Genomic DNA, 22,853 nt, shown 5'->3' with positions numbered 1-22,853 from the left:
TTTCTACATAAAGCTTGGAACATATGCTATCCCACCATAGATTGGGAGGCCTTCGACGAATAGTGGAGCCTGGGATGGGTTTCGTTTGAGCGCGAACCGCGCTGTCATAGATCAAACGAGAAAGGAAGTTATACTCCTCCAATGGAGGTAAACCATCTCTGGAATTGATGGCTAGAGCAATCGCGTCCGCATATTTTTTCCAGTCAATGTGTCTTGTGAGGTCATATGCCATGTTTATAGATTCAGAAGAATTCGACCCAATGGTGATGGAAATTTTGATTGGCAAGTGATCACTACCGTTGGGGTCCTGGATTACATTCCACTTGCAATCTAACGATAGTGAATTCGAGCAAAGCGAGAGGTCAAGAGCACTTGGGTTAGCAGGAGGTTTAGGCACACGTGTTGTTTCCCCAGTGTTCAAAACGGTCATATTGAAGTTGTTACAAAGGTCATATATCAACAATGAACGATTGTCGTCGTACTGTTCCCCCCAGGCAGTTCCGTGAGAGTTGAAGTCTCCCAAGATCAATCGTGGCTCAGGAAGGAGTGAGCACATGTCATCAAGTTGTTTGCGGCTAACCGCAGCTCTCGGAGGCCAATACAAGCTGACAATACAGAGGTCTTTGCCTCTGATGTTTGCATGACAAGCAACAGCTTCGATCCCTCCAATAGGTGGAAGGTCAATTCGAAAAAATGAGTGGCACTTATTGATCCCCAATAGTACCCCTCCGTATCTGTCATCACGGTCCAAGCGTATAATATTAAAATCGTGGAAAGAGATATCATCTCGCGAAGAAAGCCAAGTTTCGGACAGAGCAAAAACATCACAATTGAAGTTATGAGTTAAAAATTTGAATGTATCCAATTTAGGGATAAGACTACGACAATTCCACTGTAAAACAGTGATATCTCCGACCTCTCTATCTAAATTAGACATCAAGAGAGATAATCATTGCAAGGAGGGGCCATGTTTGCATCATTTGTTGTAAAATTGTCTTGATTACTGGAAGCATTGAGAAGACAAGGGTTCTGATGGAGTCGGAAACATTAAAACACTTGAAGATTTGATCCAAAAGGTCAGACAACTTTATAAATCCCGATTGGGAAGTTGAGCTGGACGGAAAAACAGGGACAGTTGGGGTTTTTGATGTCCCCTCGAGTGCTGGGTCGTTCGAAGGTGAACTATTCCCACGGAAGCCAGGAGGAACCTGATTTTGCTTGTCCGCTGCACTCGATTTTTTAGGCAAGCTAACTGGGATGTAATAATTTGATGTGCACAAAATATGTGCAATTTTTCATATTCTATTTTTGGACAACACACAGGTTCCATGTAAGATTATATTTCATAATGTTCATTCAGGGGAAAAATCAGCAGCGATTTTCACTAACAACAAATCATACAAACAATCACGATAACACGTATACGCAATAGGCCAAACAATGAATTGAAAGCAACGAAAAAACTTTGCCCTCACTATAAGATTTTATGTTTACCTAATTCATGAATCGTCCCAGCTTCCCCCAGATTTTTTTTCTGATAATCAGGAAATATATGAATGTTAAGCGGAATTGAAAGAATACATGTAATTGGAAATATATAGTTTTGCTTTTAAAACTACGAAAATCTAATTTAATTTGTAACACAAAATTGAGTATACATTAACAAAACAAACCCTGCGTTAGATGCATTTTGCTCATCATGACAATATCGTTTTATTTTCCTTACAAACGTACTCGTTATATTTGTCCATTCCGTCCAGCGCAAATTAGTTCAGCTGTACTCGTTCGCCCACAAACACTTCGTTCTCAAACAGTTCGTTCCCAAACAGTTCACTCTCAATCAGTTCTTTCCCATACAGTTCACTCGCAAACAGTTCGTTCTGAAGCAGTTCGTTCACAAGCAGTTCACTCTCCATCAGTTCACTCGCAAACCATTCTTTCGGAATCAGTTCATACACAAACCGTTCGCTCGCAATCAGTTCGTGGGGAGAATTACCGTTCTTTGAAAAAGAACGACCGTTCGTTCACTCTTTTCGGCGAACTAGTTCGTTCGTACCGTTCGTGAACGGTTTGCCCATCTCTACTTTATTATTCCCCAACGTTCGATGAGAGCCTGGTTTAAAGGAGTAAACGTTGATAGAGATTTTATTGAAATGGTTTTTATCACATCGTACTCAATACATGTCTGTTTCATGTATGTCTTGCTACTAGCAAATTGTGTAGAAGGATTTCATGATATTGAGAGCGTTAGTAATGTAGTAAATTTTGCAATGAAAAACAGAACTGGATACCGGTTGAGGGGTTCGGAAGGATGTCCTTTTTCGCGATATCATAGCTAGATGCAATCTTAAGTTAATGGTTATTAATGGTTTTATTTAGCCAATTTTCGTAGCCACATTGATTGCGTGTCCGCTTAATAAGCAAACGATCTTGTTTCTAAAACCCAGGGCCCTCAATTGACCACCCTGGTGTGTTATAGAATAAGTACGTCCATGCAACAATCATCACTGGGAGGGATCTATTCACGGTCGGAGTCCTGTAGAAATAAGCAGCACCGATGCATCAGTTTACATAAGGTATCTAATCTGCATCACCTTGCAATATTATTATTACGACAAACTATATGTGAACTAGCTTTTTAAACTTAAGTTTAAGAATGCACTGAAAGATGATGGCTACTTATGCTATCCAAATCAAATAAACAAAGTTTTTTTTCTATCGCTACAACTCTTACAACCCGTCTGAAGTTTAGTTTTTTTTATCCCATTTATTTATTTATCAGGCTCATTAGCATTTTATCTGTAACAGAGCCGGGTTTTTATCGTGTACATGTACATATGTTTATGTTCCTATAAATTGTAAATTACACAGTAAAAGTAGTAGTCATTTAGGCGTTAGGTTTTCTGTTCCATTACATTATGGTAAATTACACTGTAGTAGCCATTTAGGCGGAAGGGTATTCTATTTATAGAATACATTATTTATATTTATTGGGTTATTTATAGAACGGCAGCCCGATGTTTCTTGCAGAGCAGAGCAGTTGTATGGATGAATCGATCTTTGTTCCACCGTGGATCGATCTCCATAGCTGATGATGGTTGCGTGGACATAGTTATTCTATAACAACACAAAGATGGTCAAATTGAGGGCCCTGAGTTTGAACCCACGATCGATCGCTTAGTAAGCGAACGCGTAACCAAGTGGCTACGAAGACCCCCTGAATTTCAGTTAATATAACAAACTATTTTCAGGGCGAGCATTTGAAGTATTGAGTTGAATTTACGAATTTCTGAACAGTTAAAAAAACATAACTCAATAATTAAAGTCCTACGTCAAGCTTCCGTCCGTGTCTCTAGGTACATCCCCTTTTACTTTTTAATTTTTTTGTAAAACAAATATAAATAAAAATAAATGAAGCTAAAATTTTAAGTGAAATTCAGATACCGGCTGGAATCAAATACTAAAATAAATTTTGACCAATCATTGGTCAGACATCGGATGATTTTTATGTTGTGAAGCTTGGGCAGTCTCGAGCGACGTCTTTGTCGGCGGGCAGCTAGCACTGCTCGGCGGGCAGCTAGCACTGCTCGGCGGGCTTCGAACAGACGTTTCACACAGGAGCACTGAAACAAAGCCGTGTCAGTCCATTTCAGTGTGCCGAATAGGAAAGTTCAGTTGTAGACCAGTCTCGCAGTAGTCAGTGCGTGAAGTAAGCACCCGGTATATCTAGCTCTCCGTCGTCTGTTTCTGCTCTCTCGAGACTTGTCCGCAGGAAGAAGATATAACAAGAACATCCTCTTGTACAGATTCATGTTAGTTTTTTTTTTGGTCTCACTCGAACGGATTGAAGTGAAGAGAAAGAAGAAACCACGTACTCACACACACGCGCGATAAAGTCCCTTTCCCTCACATTGTTAGCAATAAGATAAAATCGTTCCTTACGCGGCAGTATTTTATTGTATTTTTGATATCCGTTGATAAGAATTATTGCAGTTCAATTTTATTCCTTGCAAAATAAAAACGTGTAATCATCGCCGTCGCCGCTTCTTGTTCAAAGCATTCGAGTGAAACCCTTCTCCGTTCTCTTCTCACTCAAGTCGAAAATACCGCAAAAAGGACAGACAGCGCCCCCTCCCGCGATTCGCGTGTGTTGTGTAGAGCTCATTTTCAATAGAAACTGCGACCGAAAGTGAACATCTCTGATCCGAATCTTATTCTTTTTTTGCAGTTTTTTGTATTATAAGTGAACTCCAGCAAAAGTTTGTGCAAAAATGGTAGGTTATTTTGTTTTCATATTTTATTTTCATTGCCTAAATGATGCCTGATCGCATGGAAGTTCAGAGAATCGTTTCAATACACCCATCGAGCCCATGTTTCGATACGGGCGGCTGAAAAAAGACACGCAGCGATTTAGTTTTTTTTTTTCTCTTGCTGTTTGAGTCACTCCCATTCCATTTCCGCAGTGACAGTATATGCTGTGATTCGATGTGTGAAGCAGAAGATAAAATTAAATTCGACGATTTCTCGTGCGAAAAACCGCATGCCGGCAGCAGAAAAAGTCGCTCGGTGAAAATGAAGGAAAAAATCACCATTCGTTGCTCTCCCCCAGTGGAGTTGGTTTTTTTTGCACAGCTTTTAAATGTGTGTGGAATTATGGATAGTCACCGACATATTTACTCATTCGATCTTCCAAACACCACGTCGCGTTTCACGGAGATAGAGAGTAGTATGTGCGCGCAATGGTGTGTCATGGATAATACGCAAACTGCTGCGATAAGAGCGCACGATTGTATGCACTTCGGGGGGTGTCATAATGGTGCGATTTGTTGTCCTAAAGGGCAGTCTTATTTTTTAGAGTGGTGCTTCTGTATACATAATCATGCCGACTCGATCTATCACAATTCAATGACTTGGGAGGAAATTCGTAATAGGATTGTTATATCTAAACGATAATTAAGATGCTAGTGTTTATTGATATGATTCATTCTGGATTGTAAGCTATTTATAGTGAAATTATCATTTGCTTTCGTTAGTTTATTCGAAGACAAATATGTGAAAGCTTAGGTTGTAATGTTTCTTCATTACTAATTGCGTCTTTCAAAAACTAATTCTCGCGTAACTTTTGAAAAGGTCCTATGTAACATTTACGTTAACTCGAGAAAAACGAAGTTGAAGATCGGAACATTGGTCCGCGAATTGTTTTAGAAGGAATCGATCATTATCACTACTTTCACCACTAACAGTCGATAATAACTCTGAAAAACCAATAGTAACTGTTGTATCGTGATTTAAGTTTGAAGTTGATGCCTCAGAGCAAAAAATGATACATTGGTCGTTTTGAGTGACTGCATTTGTACATTGGACAAATTACGTTGCATGATATGAACATGAAAATAACTACTAATCAACGATCCAAATAGCTGCATTTCGTACTAAAGGCAGTGTATTATTCTTAACATTCGTTGAATTGCGCTAAAAGCAATTAGAATTCCCAAAAAAACAAAAATTCTAAATGACCGAAGTACAATTTTGCATTGTTCAATGCTTTGTTACTTCGGACATTTCGAGCCTCGGAGGAAAGTGACGTCCAAAGTAACAGTCGAATGTTCAATATCCGAATATGTACATAGCACATTTTTTGTATCGGTGATTAAAATGTGAAAAGAATAGATACTCGAACGATTGTTCTTGTAATACAATCAATAATTGAAAATTTATAGTGTGCATCCATTAACTCGATTTGTTTACATTTGTTACATAGGACTTTTTCAAAAGTTACGCGAGAATTCATCGATTCTCATTTGGACAAACCTGTCATGGGAAATTCATTGTAATAGTGAGGTTTCAAAATCACAGTCAAATGCAAAATATGCTTTAAACTTTCTTTTGGAATTCTGATCATTCAAATAGAAAGTTTAGATTCAAATTGAATGCACGTTTATTCCAGCAATAATATCAGCTGTTTTTGAAAGCGGATTCCGCTTCGGTTCCTTTTTCTTCTTCTTCTTTTTGGCTTTAAGAGGGTTTAAACTTTTCAGTTCATTCGCCTCTAAACGGTTCCTTTTTGTTTTACAATGGATTACTAATAACAATTTGCGAATGTTCCACTAGCGATGAAGAAGATGGTTGTGCTAGATCAAATCATCTTACATTTCTTCCTACTGAATCTGATGGATATAGAGAATCAACAAATTATAGATTGTATCAATCACGAAGGACAATAACTTAATTTGAAGTCTACAGAAACAATATCCAACCATTTATTCAAGAAAAACATTTGCTGGTGACAATGATTCTATTTGCGATGAGAAATTCTTATTCACAGCTGTATTTTTATTTCAATGTATTCGTAATCTTCAATCCCAAATCTTCCTGACAATCATTTGTGATTTGAAAAATAGATAAAACTACAACACCAGAAAAAGGTTTACTCGTAGTTATTCTATCATTGCACAAGGATTTCTGAAAATTTTCACCTCTTCAACATAATGTTACTTGTATTGTGTTTCCAGAACATTGTCCAAAATTGATCATTAAACAACACTTCTTAGTTATAATTTTGAATACCAACATCAAATGCATATGTAAGTCGAAGGATTTTTTTTTACTATAACTTCGCACAGTTTGAATGTGTAATTACCAATGATGTCGTTGATTACTTATCAATTTCGCGAATTTTTCTTCCCTACTTTGACCATAGAATTTTTCAAAACATTCAAACTGGTGTGATCAAGAGCAGGCATTGGCCTCCAAGCTCGCCCAAATGCAGCAGTCCATTACTTGGAAATACGATGAGTTTGAAGCCACTCATTCTCATCACTGACGTTAAATTTTCCAAAAACTAGCTTTGTGAATCAGCTTGAATCGTTTTCAGCCAGTGGCCCATCTTGCATGGAGGTCTAAATTTGATCATTATTGGTTTTCTTAGCTCATTGCATCACGTTCGACAGAAAATAACGTTTGCATTAAGAAATGGATAATTTTCGGATGGCGATTTAAAAAAAAACTACAAAATATTTAATGGGACAAATTTTCCGTAAAACAGAACATTTATCGGCCATGTTAGAAAAATATTTCGACGCCCTGTTGGGTAGCCTTCCTGCAGTTGGCCGGCCGGAACTTACGTCATTGCTGTCGAAAACATATTTGTTGGCATGTTTGTCCGTTTTTTTTTTTAGTTCCTCCGTTTTCGCCACAAAATAGTCCCTCCGCTCCAGGTTTTCCAAACATTTTCGACGAGCTGGGGAACGTTCGGAGAGTTGGCGGACTTCGGAACATTTCTCTTCAAGTGGTTCATCTTCTCCAGCAACTTCTCCATAACACCACATCCTCGTCCGGATGATATTTTTGGATGAAGAAGGCAACTTTAGGCTAGCATTTTGGGCTGTAAATCTTTCCGTTCACCGCAATTCCCGAACAGAAGAAGAGCGGCTCTAACACATCTTTTTCGCTGATGGTTAACCGCAGAAGCATCTTCTTTGGGAACTTAATGGTGGAGATGTACTTCACGTCGGAACTCACTCCTTGGTGGGGGGACGTAAAGTAGCTGACTTCCTGCCAGTCGTCATCCAGCGTTAAATACGTCTCGTCGTCCATGACGACGTTTTGACGTTCCGTTTCGCCTGATAATTTCAATTCTCCATCACTTTCAGTCTTTGTTTTTGGGTCACAGCTTACTGTTTTGACACGGCCGGTATTGACTTGCGTTTCCGGGCGGACTTAAAATACTTGATGATGTGCACTTCGCAACGGGATGGTAATCCCAGTACCAACAACCATGGAGCGCGGTTGCTTTACTATTTTCGCCATAACTTCCGCAGTTCAACTGATAGCGCTGTTAAATTTTATATAAAAACTTATGGATTATTGTGTTTGACGATGGACAGGAGGTGTCATAACCAGGTGTTAAGGTGAATGCATGAAAAATTGGTATTTTTTTCCATTCTTAATGCGAACGTTAGTTCCGTCCTCGAATTAGTGGAAACCATCACAGATACGGTATGAGACAATCAGAGCACCGTTCATCCGATTTTACGGAATTTCCGTACCTAGTCCCTGGGTCTGTTGGTCGTTTTGTGTCTGATCAAACGTGAAGAATTTCAAATCGATAAAGGTTGTCGTTAGATGTTCGCCACAAGCGGCCCGTGCTAGAACTTCTCTGCATCGAGCGAGCCGTTTGGTTCTCAGCCGTTCCGTATTAGTATTTTTTTGAAGTTTATGCGGAGTCAACTTTACCTTGTTTTTAATAATGCATTGCAGCGAAGATCGTTATATTGTTTCAGTTTTTTAAAAAATTTTTGGTAAGTTAACGCATGCGATTTTTGTGAGCCTTAGGCGGCAATTACATTGCTTGCAGATTCTTTAAAAAATGTGACTGCACGAATCGTATGCAATCGTGAGATGTAAACAATTGTATTGTATTGCTGTGATGACATTGCTTCTCCTTGTTTTGTTCGAAATCGTCTGCCTCGAGCGAACAGAATAGTTTATTTCTTTCCGCCAGTTATCGTACAATCCAATTTTCGTAAATGCTCCGATTCAATGTCATCGTATCCTTAGCGTCGTAACGGTCACTTTTTGTGTACGACTTAAGACGATCCTTGATTGTTCCTCGTTTAACTGCATCATAAATATTGTGGATGGAGGTGCAAGATTATCATTTTAATTTATTCCTGAGAAAAAATAGTTATTGGGCGACACAACAATTAGGGAATAATTCTATTGAAGTTGATGAATCCATTGTCGTCTGTACAAGTTGAGAAACATATAATCTAATTGATCATGTTTCATTGATTTATCCCCTTTTTTGATAATTTAAACGTTTTACTTGTTCCTCGTTGTAATGAGGAAATATTTTTTAATTAATTTCTTCCTTTTCGAGAAATACGTATCTCGACATTCATGCTACTTTTATCATGTGTGATAAACCTGATGTTTTCGAAATTTCGGAAGTTTTCAAACCTACGCGAGGAACACGGTAAAGGAAAGTTTTTTTTTTGTTGAAAAATGGATTCGTGTTCCTACTTATTATTAGAAAAAGAAAGTGAAAAAAATATTGTACATATCTGTCGAGATTTTTGTTTTGATTATTTTTATTTATTTATTTAGGTTGAAAATCTTAATTTTTGTATCTTCTTCCGAAAATATGCATGCAAATCCCAAACGGCTAGAAGACAACAAAAACAGAAAAAATACAAAATCATTCTCGTACTCTCAGAGAAAGAAGGACTAATACATTATTGAGACGCGATATACCTCTGAAAATACACAAACCAACAACAAAAAATTATTTTCTTGAAACGAAAAATGAAAAACTGCTGGCACCATGGATGCGATTTCGATGGCCTTCATGCTCACCACTTTCTCGCCCCTCGCATCACGGTGACGCTTCAGCGGGGAGGATGACGACTGCAAGTATCACTACTACATCTATAGCATTGAGCGCAATGTAAAATGCGCCGTCGACCAGAGCACACGGCCACAAGCTAGACGCTGAAGAGGTGGAAAACCAGATAGCGGCAAGAGCGAGAGGTTCCCAAACCAGACAGGGAGGAAAGATATAGAGCATCGATGGAAACCCATCGCCTACTGTCCTCGGTCTGAGCCGCGTGCGGCCATTTCTGTGTTTCTCGCTCTTTTCTCCATACCACAACGCTGCCATCACCACACCACCCACCCATTTGTGCGAGATTTTTCTCCCTTTTCACTGGCGGCTCCATTTCTGAAGGCGCCTGCTTTTTCCTGTCGCCGTCTGTGCAGACGCGAAACGCACTGCAGCCAGCGGTTGTGAGGAACATTTATGGCCAATGAGATTGATTTTTTGTTACTCGATTCGTAGTCTGTTAAAAAAGCAAAACAATCGCATTCGCGCATTTGGCAAGCAAAAACAAAGAAAAACATATTGCAACGCGAGAATTAATTATCGAATAACTCTGGTCACTGATGAAGGTTCTCAAGAGATTTGAGACTGATGTTTTTCTCCGATATCAATCGCGTGTGCCGCTACTGTCTGCACAAATGATTCGCGAATCTGAACAGTGTGAGGAACTACCATATATGGTCAAAGTAGAAAATGAGATACGAACGTTTTCGTGAATTGAATTACTCATACCTTCTCTCTCTTCGATTGAATTTTGTGTGCGTGAACACTAGCCCTTTGATTTGACCGGCTTTTTGGGTATGTTGGTTTCATCGGAGGGGCTACTACACATTCATGGAGAAAAAACAGTAGACAAATGCAGCAGTGTGTATATGCGCGCGTGTAAATGTATATATTTCATATTGTGCCTACTACACACTGCTAATACAGCGGAAAAAGCCGGCTCCTCTCTTCCAGCCAACAGTAGAAAGGTAGGATAGGAACATTGCCGAAAAAGGAAGCGAACGGTGTTTCGAGTTCAGATACCGGAATTCGCTTATCATGGTTTTGTTCCGAGGGGAAAAGCGACATGGATGATTGTTCTGATTGATTGACTCGTGTGTGGTGTCGATCACGAATGCACTTGAAAAAGGGAAATGGAAGTTTTTCTTTTTTATCCGAATGTCTTCGTGGGTGGTGAACAAGTATGAATGATCGTCTTCGATGTTTTGTTCGTTTAGCTAAATATGTATTGATATGACTCGGAAAGTCACAGTGAGTGAGCACGAACCATCAAAGAGGCGTTAACCTTTTACATTTTGCATGAAAATTTGACAGTTAACAGGTGCTTCGTAACTTCTATGTATTTTCTTAGGCCAATAATATTTTTTGTGGGCAGAGAAAATATGGTCTATCAATTAATTTATTTCTATCGTGCAAATGAAATTTGCAGTGGTCACTTTTAAATCATCTGTTTTTCAGTACTGTTCGCGAAAAAATAAACTCTAATGAATCCGTGCAATACGCGTTTGTTTTTTTTATCTATACCAGCAATGTGCTCGTAAGTGTAGGATGTAGTCAAGGAGATCGGGGTGCTTTACGAACAACAAAAGGCGAGAATAAAAAAAACTGGATTTGTTTCATGACACAGTTTTAATTTTTGTAAATTCATACCGTTAAAAATAGGTTAACAGCAGCGACTCAGTAAACCAATGAATGTTACATCAAATTCAAATTGTTAGCATTTTTCTCTCGATTGAATGTTTATGCCTGCTGCTGCCCGAACGGATAATAAAAAAGCAGTTCCCAATGTCGGATGCTTTTTGTTCTGTTCAATCATCGCGTCATCATTCATTATATTCTAATTTGTGATGAAAATGACGACTCCTGCCACATTGTAGTGTGCTATTTTTGTTCTCTGGTACACTTCCAACACACGACCAACACCCCACGTGTGCTATATTTATCCATCTCTATGTTGGAATTACTTTGCACACACCACAAATCGGTTATAGTTCTTCGCGGTGTTTTAGCTTCACTTTTCATGCAGGAGCGAATCGGGTATGTGATCTATGTTTATACTCCAAGATATTTCATTGCGTAGGGATTCGGGCTTGATGTGTTCTTTCATAGTGGGAAAAATATTCAAAAAAAAATGTTCCATGTTCCTCACTACAGAATTTATCGGCCTTCGAAAATATTCTTGAGTTGATTCCGTTCTCTCTATAGCGGGAGAAACATCTCCGGAAGCATCTGTTACGGCTCGAACCGAACAATCGCAAATAAATCACCGATCAATATAGATCAAACTACTTTGACTATATTCGATCTAACTCTTCTACAACATCTTGTATGGCAAGTCTGTTATGACAAGGACGGCAACCTGCTTACTGAGAAACCGATGGTTGTAACCAGATGGAAGGAGCACTTTCAGGGGCTATTGAACGGTGAGGAACAAGATGCGCAAAACAGGAACTGGATGAGAATTATGAATGACGAACAAGCTGTGGAACCACCAACACAGAAGGAGGTTAAAAAGGCGATTAGTGAGATGGCAAACAGCAAGGCCGTTGGGAAGGATGGTATCTCTGCCGAACTTCTAAAAGCGGGAAGCGAGCGGCTGTACGATGCGATACAACAGATCATATTGAGGATCTGAGCGGATAAACAAATTCCGGACAACTGGTTGGAAGGCCCCATATGCCCAATCTACAAGAAGGGCCAGCGACTCGATTGTAGCATATATCGAGGCATTACCTTGCTCAACTCCACACACAAAGTGTTCTCCCGTGTCCTGTTCTTCAGATTGAGCCCGCTAACGGAATCCTCCGTCGGCGAATACCAGGCTGGTTTTCGAAAGGGGCGTTCCACGACGGATCAAATGTTCACCCTGCGACAGATCCCTGACAAGTTCTGGGAGCCGACTCACCATCTGCTTGCAGATTTTAGGGCGGCATACGACTCAGTGAAAAGAAACGAGCTGTGGTGAGCTCAGCTCAGGTGAATTATGCTGGAACACGGTTCCCCGACGAAGCTAATTAAGCTGAGTCGTATGACACTGAAAAGATCGAAGTCACGCTTGCGGATAGCTGGTGACTCATCAGTCGCGTTCGTAATGTTGGATGGACTGAAGCAGGGGGATGCGCTCTCCAACTTACTGTTCAACATAGCCCTTGAAGGAGCAGTACGAAGAGCAAACGTGCAAAGAAACGGTACGATCATCACTAAATCTCACATGCTTTGTGGTTTTACGGACGACATTGATATCATCGGTATCGACCGCAGTGCCGTGGGACTTATCATCAACTCTGCCAAAACAAAGTACATGGTAGCTGGCAGGGAGCGTGGAGGTTCCGGTGGTGTTGGTGTTGAAGTGGAGATTGATGGGGAACGATTTGAAGTGGTTGATGAATTCTTGGTACGCTTGTGACATGTGACAACGATATGAGCCGTGAAGTGAAACGACGAGTTGCAGCTGCGAACAGGGCCTTCTACGGACTACGTAACCAGCTAAGGTCCCGCAGTTTGCAAACTCACACAAAACTAGCGCTGTATAGGACGCTGATCCTCCCGGTGGCCCTTTACGAACATGAAGCATGAACGCTGAAGCAAGCTGACCGACGAGTGCTTCACGAGCACGAGTGTCGTCTATAGACGACATCCGCGCGATGAGCTGTGTATACGAGCGTCGTCTATAGACGACATCAGGGTGATACTGCACATCAATCACACCAGTGCGATGTGCATACTTTTCGGCGCAGTGCTTCGTTTAGCAGTAGCACTCCGACGGAGCACACTGCCGTAGTGAAAGGGTTAAAAAAACTTGTTAGGGCTGGGGATAACCTTCAGAAAGCGCATGCGAGGGTGAACGAGGTCCTACATACTGATTTCGCAGTAGAGGTGGGCAAAACGGTTAGTGAGCGGCTCAGTGCCGCTCGTTCATTGAAAAAAGGCCGGCTCATTAGCTCGTAAGCACTCGCCCATCTCTAGTGCGAACCCAACAGCTTTCGGGTTGAACTTAGTGCTAAACTGGGTGGAGACTAAGTGAATAAAAAAACGTTTTGACAGCACTTAGATTGGAACTGGGGTTGAAACTGAACAAAAACGAATTCGCTAATAGTGCTGACTTCAAGGCATCTATATTTCGATTTATTATTGAGTAAAACTCTCGATAACTTCTTGTCTGATAATGTCTAGGATGAATCAAAACCTCTACTAAATGGAAAGAACCAACGTTTCAGCATGATAGAAATGAGTTTTCCTTACTTTCGCAAAAAACATCGAATTTCTACAACCGAACATATTTTTTTTTACGAACCTACCGCAGCTGTCAGCACACCGACACTAACAAGAGCAGAATGTAAAACAAAAGTTACGCATTAAGGCAAAGTAAAATAGACTAATCTGAGGGCTGCAACCAATTTAGTAGCATGTTTGTGCATCGACAGAATACCGATGCCGGCCGGTTAACTGCACCATCATCATCGCCACTCGGTTCTGCCCATTGCACAGCTGCTAATAGCTTCCACGCTCTTCCTTCACCTACATCATGTGTACATAGATATATCGCGCGACTGGTTGGCCAACGCGAAACCGGTGGAGCGGCACTGCCCGCTGCCAATAGAAGTGCTCCCAACCAACCATTCGTTGTTATATGTTTTTTTTGAAAAGTCCGTAAAACAGCGTCTCGGGTGCGCGAGTCGTTCCAAAAATAGGTTTTTCAATTTAAAGACGACTATGTTCCGCGTATAATCCTAGGACTTCTTTTTTTTTGCTCGCTGCCGCCATCACACAGAGAGTCCACGGGACAGACCGAGTGACTGGCTGATTGGTTTTCAGCTCTCCCTGTCCCGGTTTCGCGCAGTAGCAAATTTATGATGGGCGGCTTTTTACGTCACAAATGTTTAACGCACAGGTGCCGGAAAATTTGAATTTTTGTGGCGTTCCACGAAAGTAGAACTCCACTGACTTCCAATACTCGCACTCTTAGTTACTCAATTTTGCCATTGGAGAAACCCCCAGCCGAGTCAGTCGATGAAGGTTAACGCCTTAAACAGTCATCTGGAGTGTATTTACACAGACACTGAGTCAAAACACGTTTTTCTGCATTCAATTCACCTTTTTTCCTCTTTCGCCTGTCGACACTCAGTCAACCGTGACTACTGCTGCGGATCCTTCGAGTAAACAACAAATTCTGCAAAGTCACGTTCGATAACTCGTTCGTATGTTCGTTCATCACTATCAATAGAGAGAAAGCGCACCATCGTCTCGATTTCATTAGTCAAGAATCTTAATCGGTGCTGCTTAACACAGCAACAGCGTTTTGACCGCCTCCTAATGATAGCAAAATACTGCCCGCCCCATGACTCACTGCCATCCATCGACAGGTGAGCTCAGGTGAATTACGGAAACAACTCACATCACATATACACGCTCTACACCTCGGGCAAGTGGTATACAAAGGTAATGGTAATCTCAGCACCGTAAAAGTAGATAGCACATGCTTTATTCGTCTGCTTCAGTGACTTCGGGGTACTCCGTTGTGTATCATGGTGGTTCTTCGAATTCGAAAGTTCATCGCCAAATTTGGATTCTCCGCAACTCACCTTCCCGCGCGTAAAGCGGTACTGACGCGTGTCCCCGCTGCACAGGCCAAAATATCATGTGTGCCAAAGATCGGAACGGCATGTAGCCGGTTTTCTTAGTTTTTGAACAATTGTTTCCGCCGCCTACAAACAACCAGTAAAAAAAAAACAGGCGTCTAAAAAGTGTTGGTAAATTCTGCAACACTTCCGCCGTACAAACCTATGGATGCACTTACACACAAAGCACCAACAACATCACATCATCGACATTGCTGCTCTGTTGGGTCGGTGAAGTGCGATGATTCATCTTTTTCGCCGGATTATTTCCCGTCACGAAGCGTTCAATTGCAATTGCTATATCACACAACAGAGCCGCTAGAAGTTGAAACGAAGTTTACCCAAGCAGCCGTGATTGAACAGAGATCTGGCATTGTGATTTCGAGACGAGTTTTTGTCCTCATCCCCCACATCTTTCTCTCATGTCTGGTTAGTTTCCGTTAGTCGATATTCTTCGGAAGGAACAAACCACGCGCGCTAGAAAAAACGCTAAATCAATTTCCCATGTTTTTATTACTTTGTCGAGCTCGAAGAGATTGAGACTAGAATGCCAAATTCGCGCTACTCTATCTTCCTTGTGTAACATCCCGCCCCCCTCACACAATGAACCCAAAGCGTCGAGAACGCGAGAGTGACGCAGTATAATGAGATGAGGGAGCGCGCAAAAGAGAGTTCGTTGAACCTACGGGCTCAGGGAACAACCCAACCTTTCCCCTCTCGTAGTCGTCGTCGTTTGCGTGATGACACAACCGCACCCTCAAACGACCTGAAACGAACAATGGGGGATCAGGAAATGCACGAAGAAAGGAGAGCGCACTATACAACTGCGCAAAATGACCTTGTCCTGTGAGCTGCCGCCGCCGTTTGGGGTGACAATGTCGCCCCCGGTTGCACACATCCACCAACCAACCACCAGTGTGATAATGTCGGTTCAGTCCCGTTTGTTAAATTGTGAAAGTGATGCGTGAATGATGATTACGACTTTCTAAAATATCGTGGATATTGGGAGAATCCATCAGAAGATCAGCGTGTTCCCAGTATTCCATATACAGTCAATCGCAAAATTCAGTGAACACATGCTACTTGACGATACTATCCATTTTTTTGATGCAAAATATTTGAAATGCATTTACGCATTTAGAGACGTTTAAATTTTATTTCTAATAATTAATTATTAATAATAATGAATTATTAATAATAATTAATTATTATAATAAATCTATATAAATAAAAATGTAAGGCAAAATCTGTTGGTAAGCAGAAAACCCGAAGAAGGGATGGTCCGATTTTAGCCTTCTTTATTTTGTTGTATTCGTCTCTTCCCGTAGATCAATATAGTGGAGAGAAAAACCGGAAAATTTTGGAAAACTCTGAAGGAAGGTCGAAAAATTCGGAAAATTGAATTCCCACATGCTCGAAAATTACATCATAATAAGCGTTATTAGTCCATTCGATGTTTGCGCTATCGAAATTGATCTTTGTTCGTAAGTGGAAATGGATTTTCAGGCGAAATAACGCATTTCCATATCTTATGTCTATAAATAAAAATGGAAGGGCAAATGTGTTGGTAAGCGCAAAACCCGAGGAAGGAATGGTTCAATTTGAGTCATCTATATTTCGTTGTATTCGTCTCTTCCCGTATTTCAATATAGCGGAGAGAAAATTCGGAAAATTGAATTCCCTTATGTTCTACAATTAGCTAAGCGTTGCTAGTCCATTTGATGTTGACGCTAACGAAATTGATTTTTGTTCGAAAGTGGAAAAGTATTTTCGCATTTCTATATCTTCTATCTATATAAACAAGAATGGAGGGCCAAATATATTGGTGTGCCCTAAACCCGAGGAAGGAATGGTCCGATTTGAGCTGTCTTTATTTTGTAACATTCTCTGTATTAAGCCTGTTCCATGCAATGGAGAAACATGTTATTTCCAAATGCTTGAAGAATCTTGAACAAGAATTGTGTCTGAAAATAATTTTATATTATAATGACGAATTTTTGTAGAAGTACTAGAAAAAGTACTAGTAAAAGGAAATTGTAAAGGGTCAAAGGGTAATCAATCAATGAAGAGTTCAGTGATTGGAATCACTAACGTTCACTTAGTAAGAACACGTAAATGTTTGAAAGTATACAAAAAATCTATTCTGGGCGGGACAAAGTTCGTCGGGTCAGCTAGTATATGAATATTTTTTTCAAAAAATACAGTGCAAAATTTATTTACCCGTCATTGTGTTTTGTCGAAATTCATCGAATATGCTAAACCATTCACGGTTCAAGCATATAAATAATTCCCTGGTGATGGAAGAGACTGGGAAGAAGAATTCATCGCCTGCAGGAGTAAAAGGCGGAATTGAAGGAGGTGGTCTAAGTTCCCGTACTAAAGTGGTAGTATTTAAATTCAGAGTGCCAAGGAAAATATACCATACTAATGGTCAATGATTCTACACTGCGTTTCATGACTATAGAATCACTCAAATTTTCTGAGTTCGTACATATATGTAAGCAGTAACTTGAATTGCAGTATTTAGTGTAGAATACAATAACTATCTTCATTTATAAGAGTGGCCATTTGAACTTTAATGTTGTGTTCAGGCGTGAAACATTCAAAAAACTAAAATTCCAGTGTTTCATAACTATAGAACCAGATAGAAAAACTCTCACTTCTTTACAAACTTAACGTCAATTTCACATGAATTACAATAAGTATCTAATTCGTAGGTCATCTTTAGTTCTCAATCAGTTCAAATAACCCATTCCCAAATTCCAAATAACCCAAGAGCACTGAGAGCACAAGGCAGACAATCGGATATCCCCGTCCGTAGGTAGCCGTGATCCTGATCTTCTGCTTCATCTATACCTGTTCCTCAGAAACGCCGATGTCAACGTTTAATGATGTTTCCTTCGTTGTGTCCCTGTTTCATATCCCTCCTATCCGATCTATAAACTTTTACTTAGTCGCGGCAATACATACACACACTCTTTACAGATACACGGGCCAACGGTTGTGCAGTCCACTGATGATTCAACAAGAGCCAAAGGTTGTACCGCTCATGACAACTCTACACGAGCTGATGATTGCGCCGGCTAGTGACCATTCTATCCTGGATTCCTCGAGTCGAGAAGACGCACCACGCTAGATATGGGGTACATACTAGGGGGGCGTTGCTGATTAATGGTCAGCTGCATCCCAATAGGAAGTATCCCGTGTCGGGCACACGTACAGAGTATTGGAGACAGCAACATCCCAATTACGAGAACACTTGTAATACTAACCTCGAGCCGACCGCGAGTAATCGGTTACATATTACTAACATAGATAATAAGAAAAACTGTCAAAATATTGAACTCCGGCCCCGTCAGGCTAACGCCATATGAGCCTTGATAAAAATATATATTTTGGAAAAAAAAAAACCATTCGGGGTGGTTTTGACCAAGCTGCACCATGTTATAGTGTGTATCTCGTTCTACACAGAGGATACTGCTCGTTTAAGCTCTTCAAGTCACTCATACTGCTTGTAAGCTGCATATACTGTACGTACGATCACTCATAAGTTCTTGACGGGGTTTTGATTTGGTGAACAAGCTGGCCAGTCCAGATTCTGAAGCCCCTATTCATTAAACCAAGCCATCTCCTTCCGGTTTTTATGAATTGATGCCAAATTACCCAATTATCACATTTGTTTTGATGCAAAAACAGCAGTAAATGATTCAGAAATACTTCGTTGCACTTCTGACTGTTCATTCGTGTTGATGGTAAGCTATCTAAACCAGGCCCAGGCCAAATGCACAGTCAAAAAAGCAACGAAGTACTTCAGAATCATTTACTTCTGTTTTTGCATAAAAAATACCGTGATAATTGGGTACTTTGGCATTAATTCGAAAAAACCGGTCATGGCATGGTTTAATGGATAAGGGCTTCAGATTCTGGACTGGTCAGCTTATTTATCAGATCAAAATTCTATCAAGAACTTATGAGGAGTGATCGTACGAATAGTAGATGCAGTGTGACGTCGAGAACCCCTCGTCATCCAACATGCAGTAGTTGCGGGATCAAATGAACGTTCGACATATAATGAAGAACCCGATAATGTTGGAACGTCATTGCTAGAATCGTCAAAACAAAGCTCCTCGTGTTGAAAACCGAATGAACAGAAGATTTTTTATTTAATTTAAAGTTGAAAATAATCTGAAAAGGAAAGTAATTGTTAAAAAATAAGCATTGAACTATCTTGAATTTAAAGCGAGTGAATTAGAATAGCATAAAAAGAAATTGTATAACTAATTAAAACTTATTTCTAGAACACATATCTAACCTAAATTGTGAATTGCGCTATCTTAATTACGTTTCAAAAAAGAAACTGTAAAATTGTAAGTTTGAAACATATGCCTAAGAGGAAGAAATTATAATGAAAACTATTTTTCAGCTAAAGCTGATCCAAATCAAAATCAAAAATCTTTGAGAACGGGTCTCCTAAGAAAACAGTTTAACATGCAGCTTACAAGCAGTATGAGTGACTTGAAGAGTTTAAACGAGTAGTATCCTTTGCGTAGAACGAGATGCACACTACAACATGGCGCAGCTTGGTCGAAACTACCCCGAATAGGTTATTAGAACGGATTGAAAACTAAAGATGACCTACGAATTAGAAACTTATTGTAATTCGTGTGAAAGTGACCTTCAATTCAACCGACTTCTTACATATCTCTGAAAACTCAGAAGAATAGAGTGATTCTATAGTTTTTTTAAGACGTGACGTGTTTTTACTTCTACCAAAACTTGACATTATAATCTCAGATTATTTTCACACACAATTCTCGTGCAAGATTTTTCAACCACTTGTAAATAACATGTTTCTCCGTTACATGGAATAAATGTTTGATAAAGAAAATATGATAAAATGAAGATAATCGGATAGTTCCTTTCTCGAGTTTTGCTCTCATCAACACATTCGGCGATCCATTTTTATTCATATATAGATAGGATACGATATAGGAGTGCGTTTTATCACATTAAAATCCATTTCCACTTGCGAACGAAGATCAATTTCGTTACCGCAAACATCAAATAGACTAACATCAATCAATATGTAATTGTAGAACACGTGCGAATTGAATTTTTTGAATTTTCCCATTTTCCTTCAAAGTTTTCCGAAAATTTTCAATTGTCATGTTTAGTTGAAATATGTGCATTATTGTTATGGGACCTCCTCTCCTTTCCAGAGGATGAGGGGTGTCATATCATCATAGAAATATTTCTCGTACCCAAAAACCCTCACATCCCAAATTTGGCTCTATTTACTTGATTAGTTCTCGAGTTATGCAGAAGTTTGTTTCATTTGTATGGCAGTCCTTGCCCTTAGAGAGGGGGTAGGTGTGTCGAACTACCATAGGAACGTTGATCGATCCCTAAAACCTCTATATGCTAAGTTTGATTCCATTTGTTTGATTAGTTCTCGAGTTGTTCAGCACCCTCCCCTCACCCTTCTTTAGAGAAGGGAAAGGAGTGTCAAACCAGGGAACAATAAATGTTTGATGGTATTTATTGTTCCCTAAAACCTCCATATGCCAAATTATGTTCCATTTGCTTGATTAGTTCTCGAGTAATGTAGAAATTTGTGTTTCATTTGTATGGCAGCCCCCCCTAAGAGAGGGGGAAGGTGTATCTAACCACCATAGAATCATGTATTGCACCCTAAAACCTCCACATGCCAAATTTCGTTTTATTTGCTTGATTAATTCTCGAGTAATATAGAAATTTGTGTTTCATTTGTATGGCAGACCCCCCTAAGAGAGGGGGGAGGAGTATCTAACCACCATAGAATCATGTATTGCACCCTAAAACCTCCACATGCCAAATTTCGATTCATTTGCTTGATTACTTCTCGAGTACTGTAGAAATTTGTGTTTCATTTGTATGGCAGCCCCCCCCCCTAAGAGAGGGGCAGGGGTCTCAAGCTATCATAACAACCTTCCCCGGCCCCACATACCAATTTGTCGATGTCGATCGGTTCAGTAATTTCCGAGTCCATAAGAATCAGACAGACAGAAATCCATTTTTATACATATAGAAGATAGATATAACGATGATCTTCGCCATCTCCGCTTGGGTCGATAGGCTATGTTACACTATCGTGGTGCACGCTGGCAACGACTATGACGCTGCTTGTCTTCCCGATGTACCATTCGATGACGACGTACATTTACCGACGTTTCCCAGGTTTAGATGCAAGCTTAGTCGCGAGCTGATGACAGACAACTATCCAATAATAAAAGCCTACACCAAGAGATTCCGATTTGGGTTTGCAGCAAATCCTCTCCCCTCGTGACATTGTTGTTTATTGTTTACATACTAGTGCCGCGATTTCTCGGCGTAGGTCGTTTATAAATAATTGATCTCTCTCAGACTAAGGTATTATTTTTATCCGATCTATACGAATTTTTTTGCTGCTGGGAGCCGGTGGATCACGGGAAAACTTCGATTCAATTTTTAACAGAGCCTTCGATTTGTGTATTGGAACGAAACGATCGTAAAATAAAAAGACGATAATAACTCTAATCTTATCATCAAAATGACCTCACGCGACCAATCTAAATATTTTCGCAAATTCATTCATTTTCATTCAAATAACAACAACAATAATGTGTGATGATAACGATTGATGCGACACCCACAACCGCAGGCCTCAGGAGTGACCGTATCAGATGTATGCAAAACGACATACGAGGAAATCAAAAAAGACAAAAAGCATCGCTATGTCATATTCTACATCCGCGACGAGAAACAAATCGATGTGGAGGTGATCGGTGAGCGTAACGCCGAGTACGACCAATTCCTCGACGACATCCAGAAGGGTGGTCCAGGCGAGTGCCGGTAGGTGTTTACGAAGCTTCCCATATTTGTGGAATTAAATTTTCTGACTCATTTTTTTTTACTTTATCCGATGATTATTTTTAGATATGGGCTGTTTGACTTTGAGTATATGCATCAGTGCCAAGGCACCTCGGAAAGTTCCAAGAAACAGAAGCTGTTCCTCATGTCCTGGTGTCCAGATACTGCTAAGGTGAGTTCTCGTGACAATACATACATTGGGTGAAACAATGGTTATTTATTACCAACGATTGTAAATGAAAAATCAACAAAATAAATGGAAATGGCAGGGAAAATCATAGTTTCCTGCAGACGTGGTTGCTCGAATAAACTTTTGCAACTTCGTAAATCTCATACATTTTCAAAATGGCATGTTTGAATATAAAAAAAAAATGACATGTTTGAATATAATTTTGTATGTCAAAACAACAGTAATGTATGTACTAAAAAGTGGATTGATTTCGGATGACAACGAAAAAAAAACTACAAAGATAATCAATGGACCAAACTTTTCTCAATACAATACATCCGCGGTGCGTATTATCTGAAGCAAGTTCTATAGTAATTCTATGGAACTTTCCGAAATTTGTCAGCGAGTGGTTGCTCTTTATCTCTTGTTCTGGCCATGGACATTGTCTGTCCTCTGGTGTACACGACCATGCGGATGGATAATTTTCTGTATTGATAAAACATACAGAAATATCTTTTATTCGCGTTGGAACTTTATTTTCAATCCTCTATTGCGTTATTCGAGGTGACGTTGCCCGACTATTTCACAAATAATCAGGGTTCTACTGTACCCTTCTGAATCATATTTCGGACGCTTGAGGCATATGATGCAGAAAACAGATCTAAACTTTATGCACAGGTATTATTTGGTTGATATTATTAATAAATTAGTTCAATATGCTTTTAAGCTTTCTACTTCGGTACCTATTTGATTGAAAACATAAAAAAATCATCGAATAAAATGCTTTTCCAATTAA

The 22,853-nt window shown here is 39.9% G+C and overlaps 1 protein-coding gene across 2 annotated transcripts in view; it reads left to right on the top strand.

Annotated features, from left to right (window-relative positions):
• Positions 1–3,598: 3,598 nt before the first annotated feature.
• Positions 3,599–22,853, top strand: part of LOC129767605 (cofilin/actin-depolymerizing factor homolog) — a 31,175-nt gene continuing 11,920 nt past the window's right edge. Inside the window, exons 1-4 of one of the 2 annotated variants that reach the window (XM_055768651.1) lie at positions 3,599–3,709; positions 4,229–4,274; positions 21,680–21,870; positions 21,955–22,060. In XM_055768651.1, coding sequence (XP_055624626.1) covers positions 4,272–4,274; positions 21,680–21,870; positions 21,955–22,060 — 300 coding nt within the window. In that variant the 5' untranslated portion in view covers positions 3,599–3,709; positions 4,229–4,271. Of the gene's footprint in view, positions 3,813–4,228; positions 4,275–21,679; positions 21,871–21,954; positions 22,061–22,853 lie in introns of both variants that reach the window. The other variant, XM_055768652.1, reaches the window with a different exon arrangement.

This window comes from Toxorhynchites rutilus, chromosome 2 (assembly GCF_029784135.1).
Source record: "Toxorhynchites rutilus septentrionalis strain SRP chromosome 2, ASM2978413v1, whole genome shotgun sequence".
NCBI classification, from domain to species: domain Eukaryota; kingdom Metazoa; phylum Arthropoda; class Insecta; order Diptera; family Culicidae; genus Toxorhynchites; species Toxorhynchites rutilus.
The sequence above is the reverse complement of the archived record's forward strand: the minus strand, read 5'-3'. Positions and strand labels throughout refer to the sequence as shown.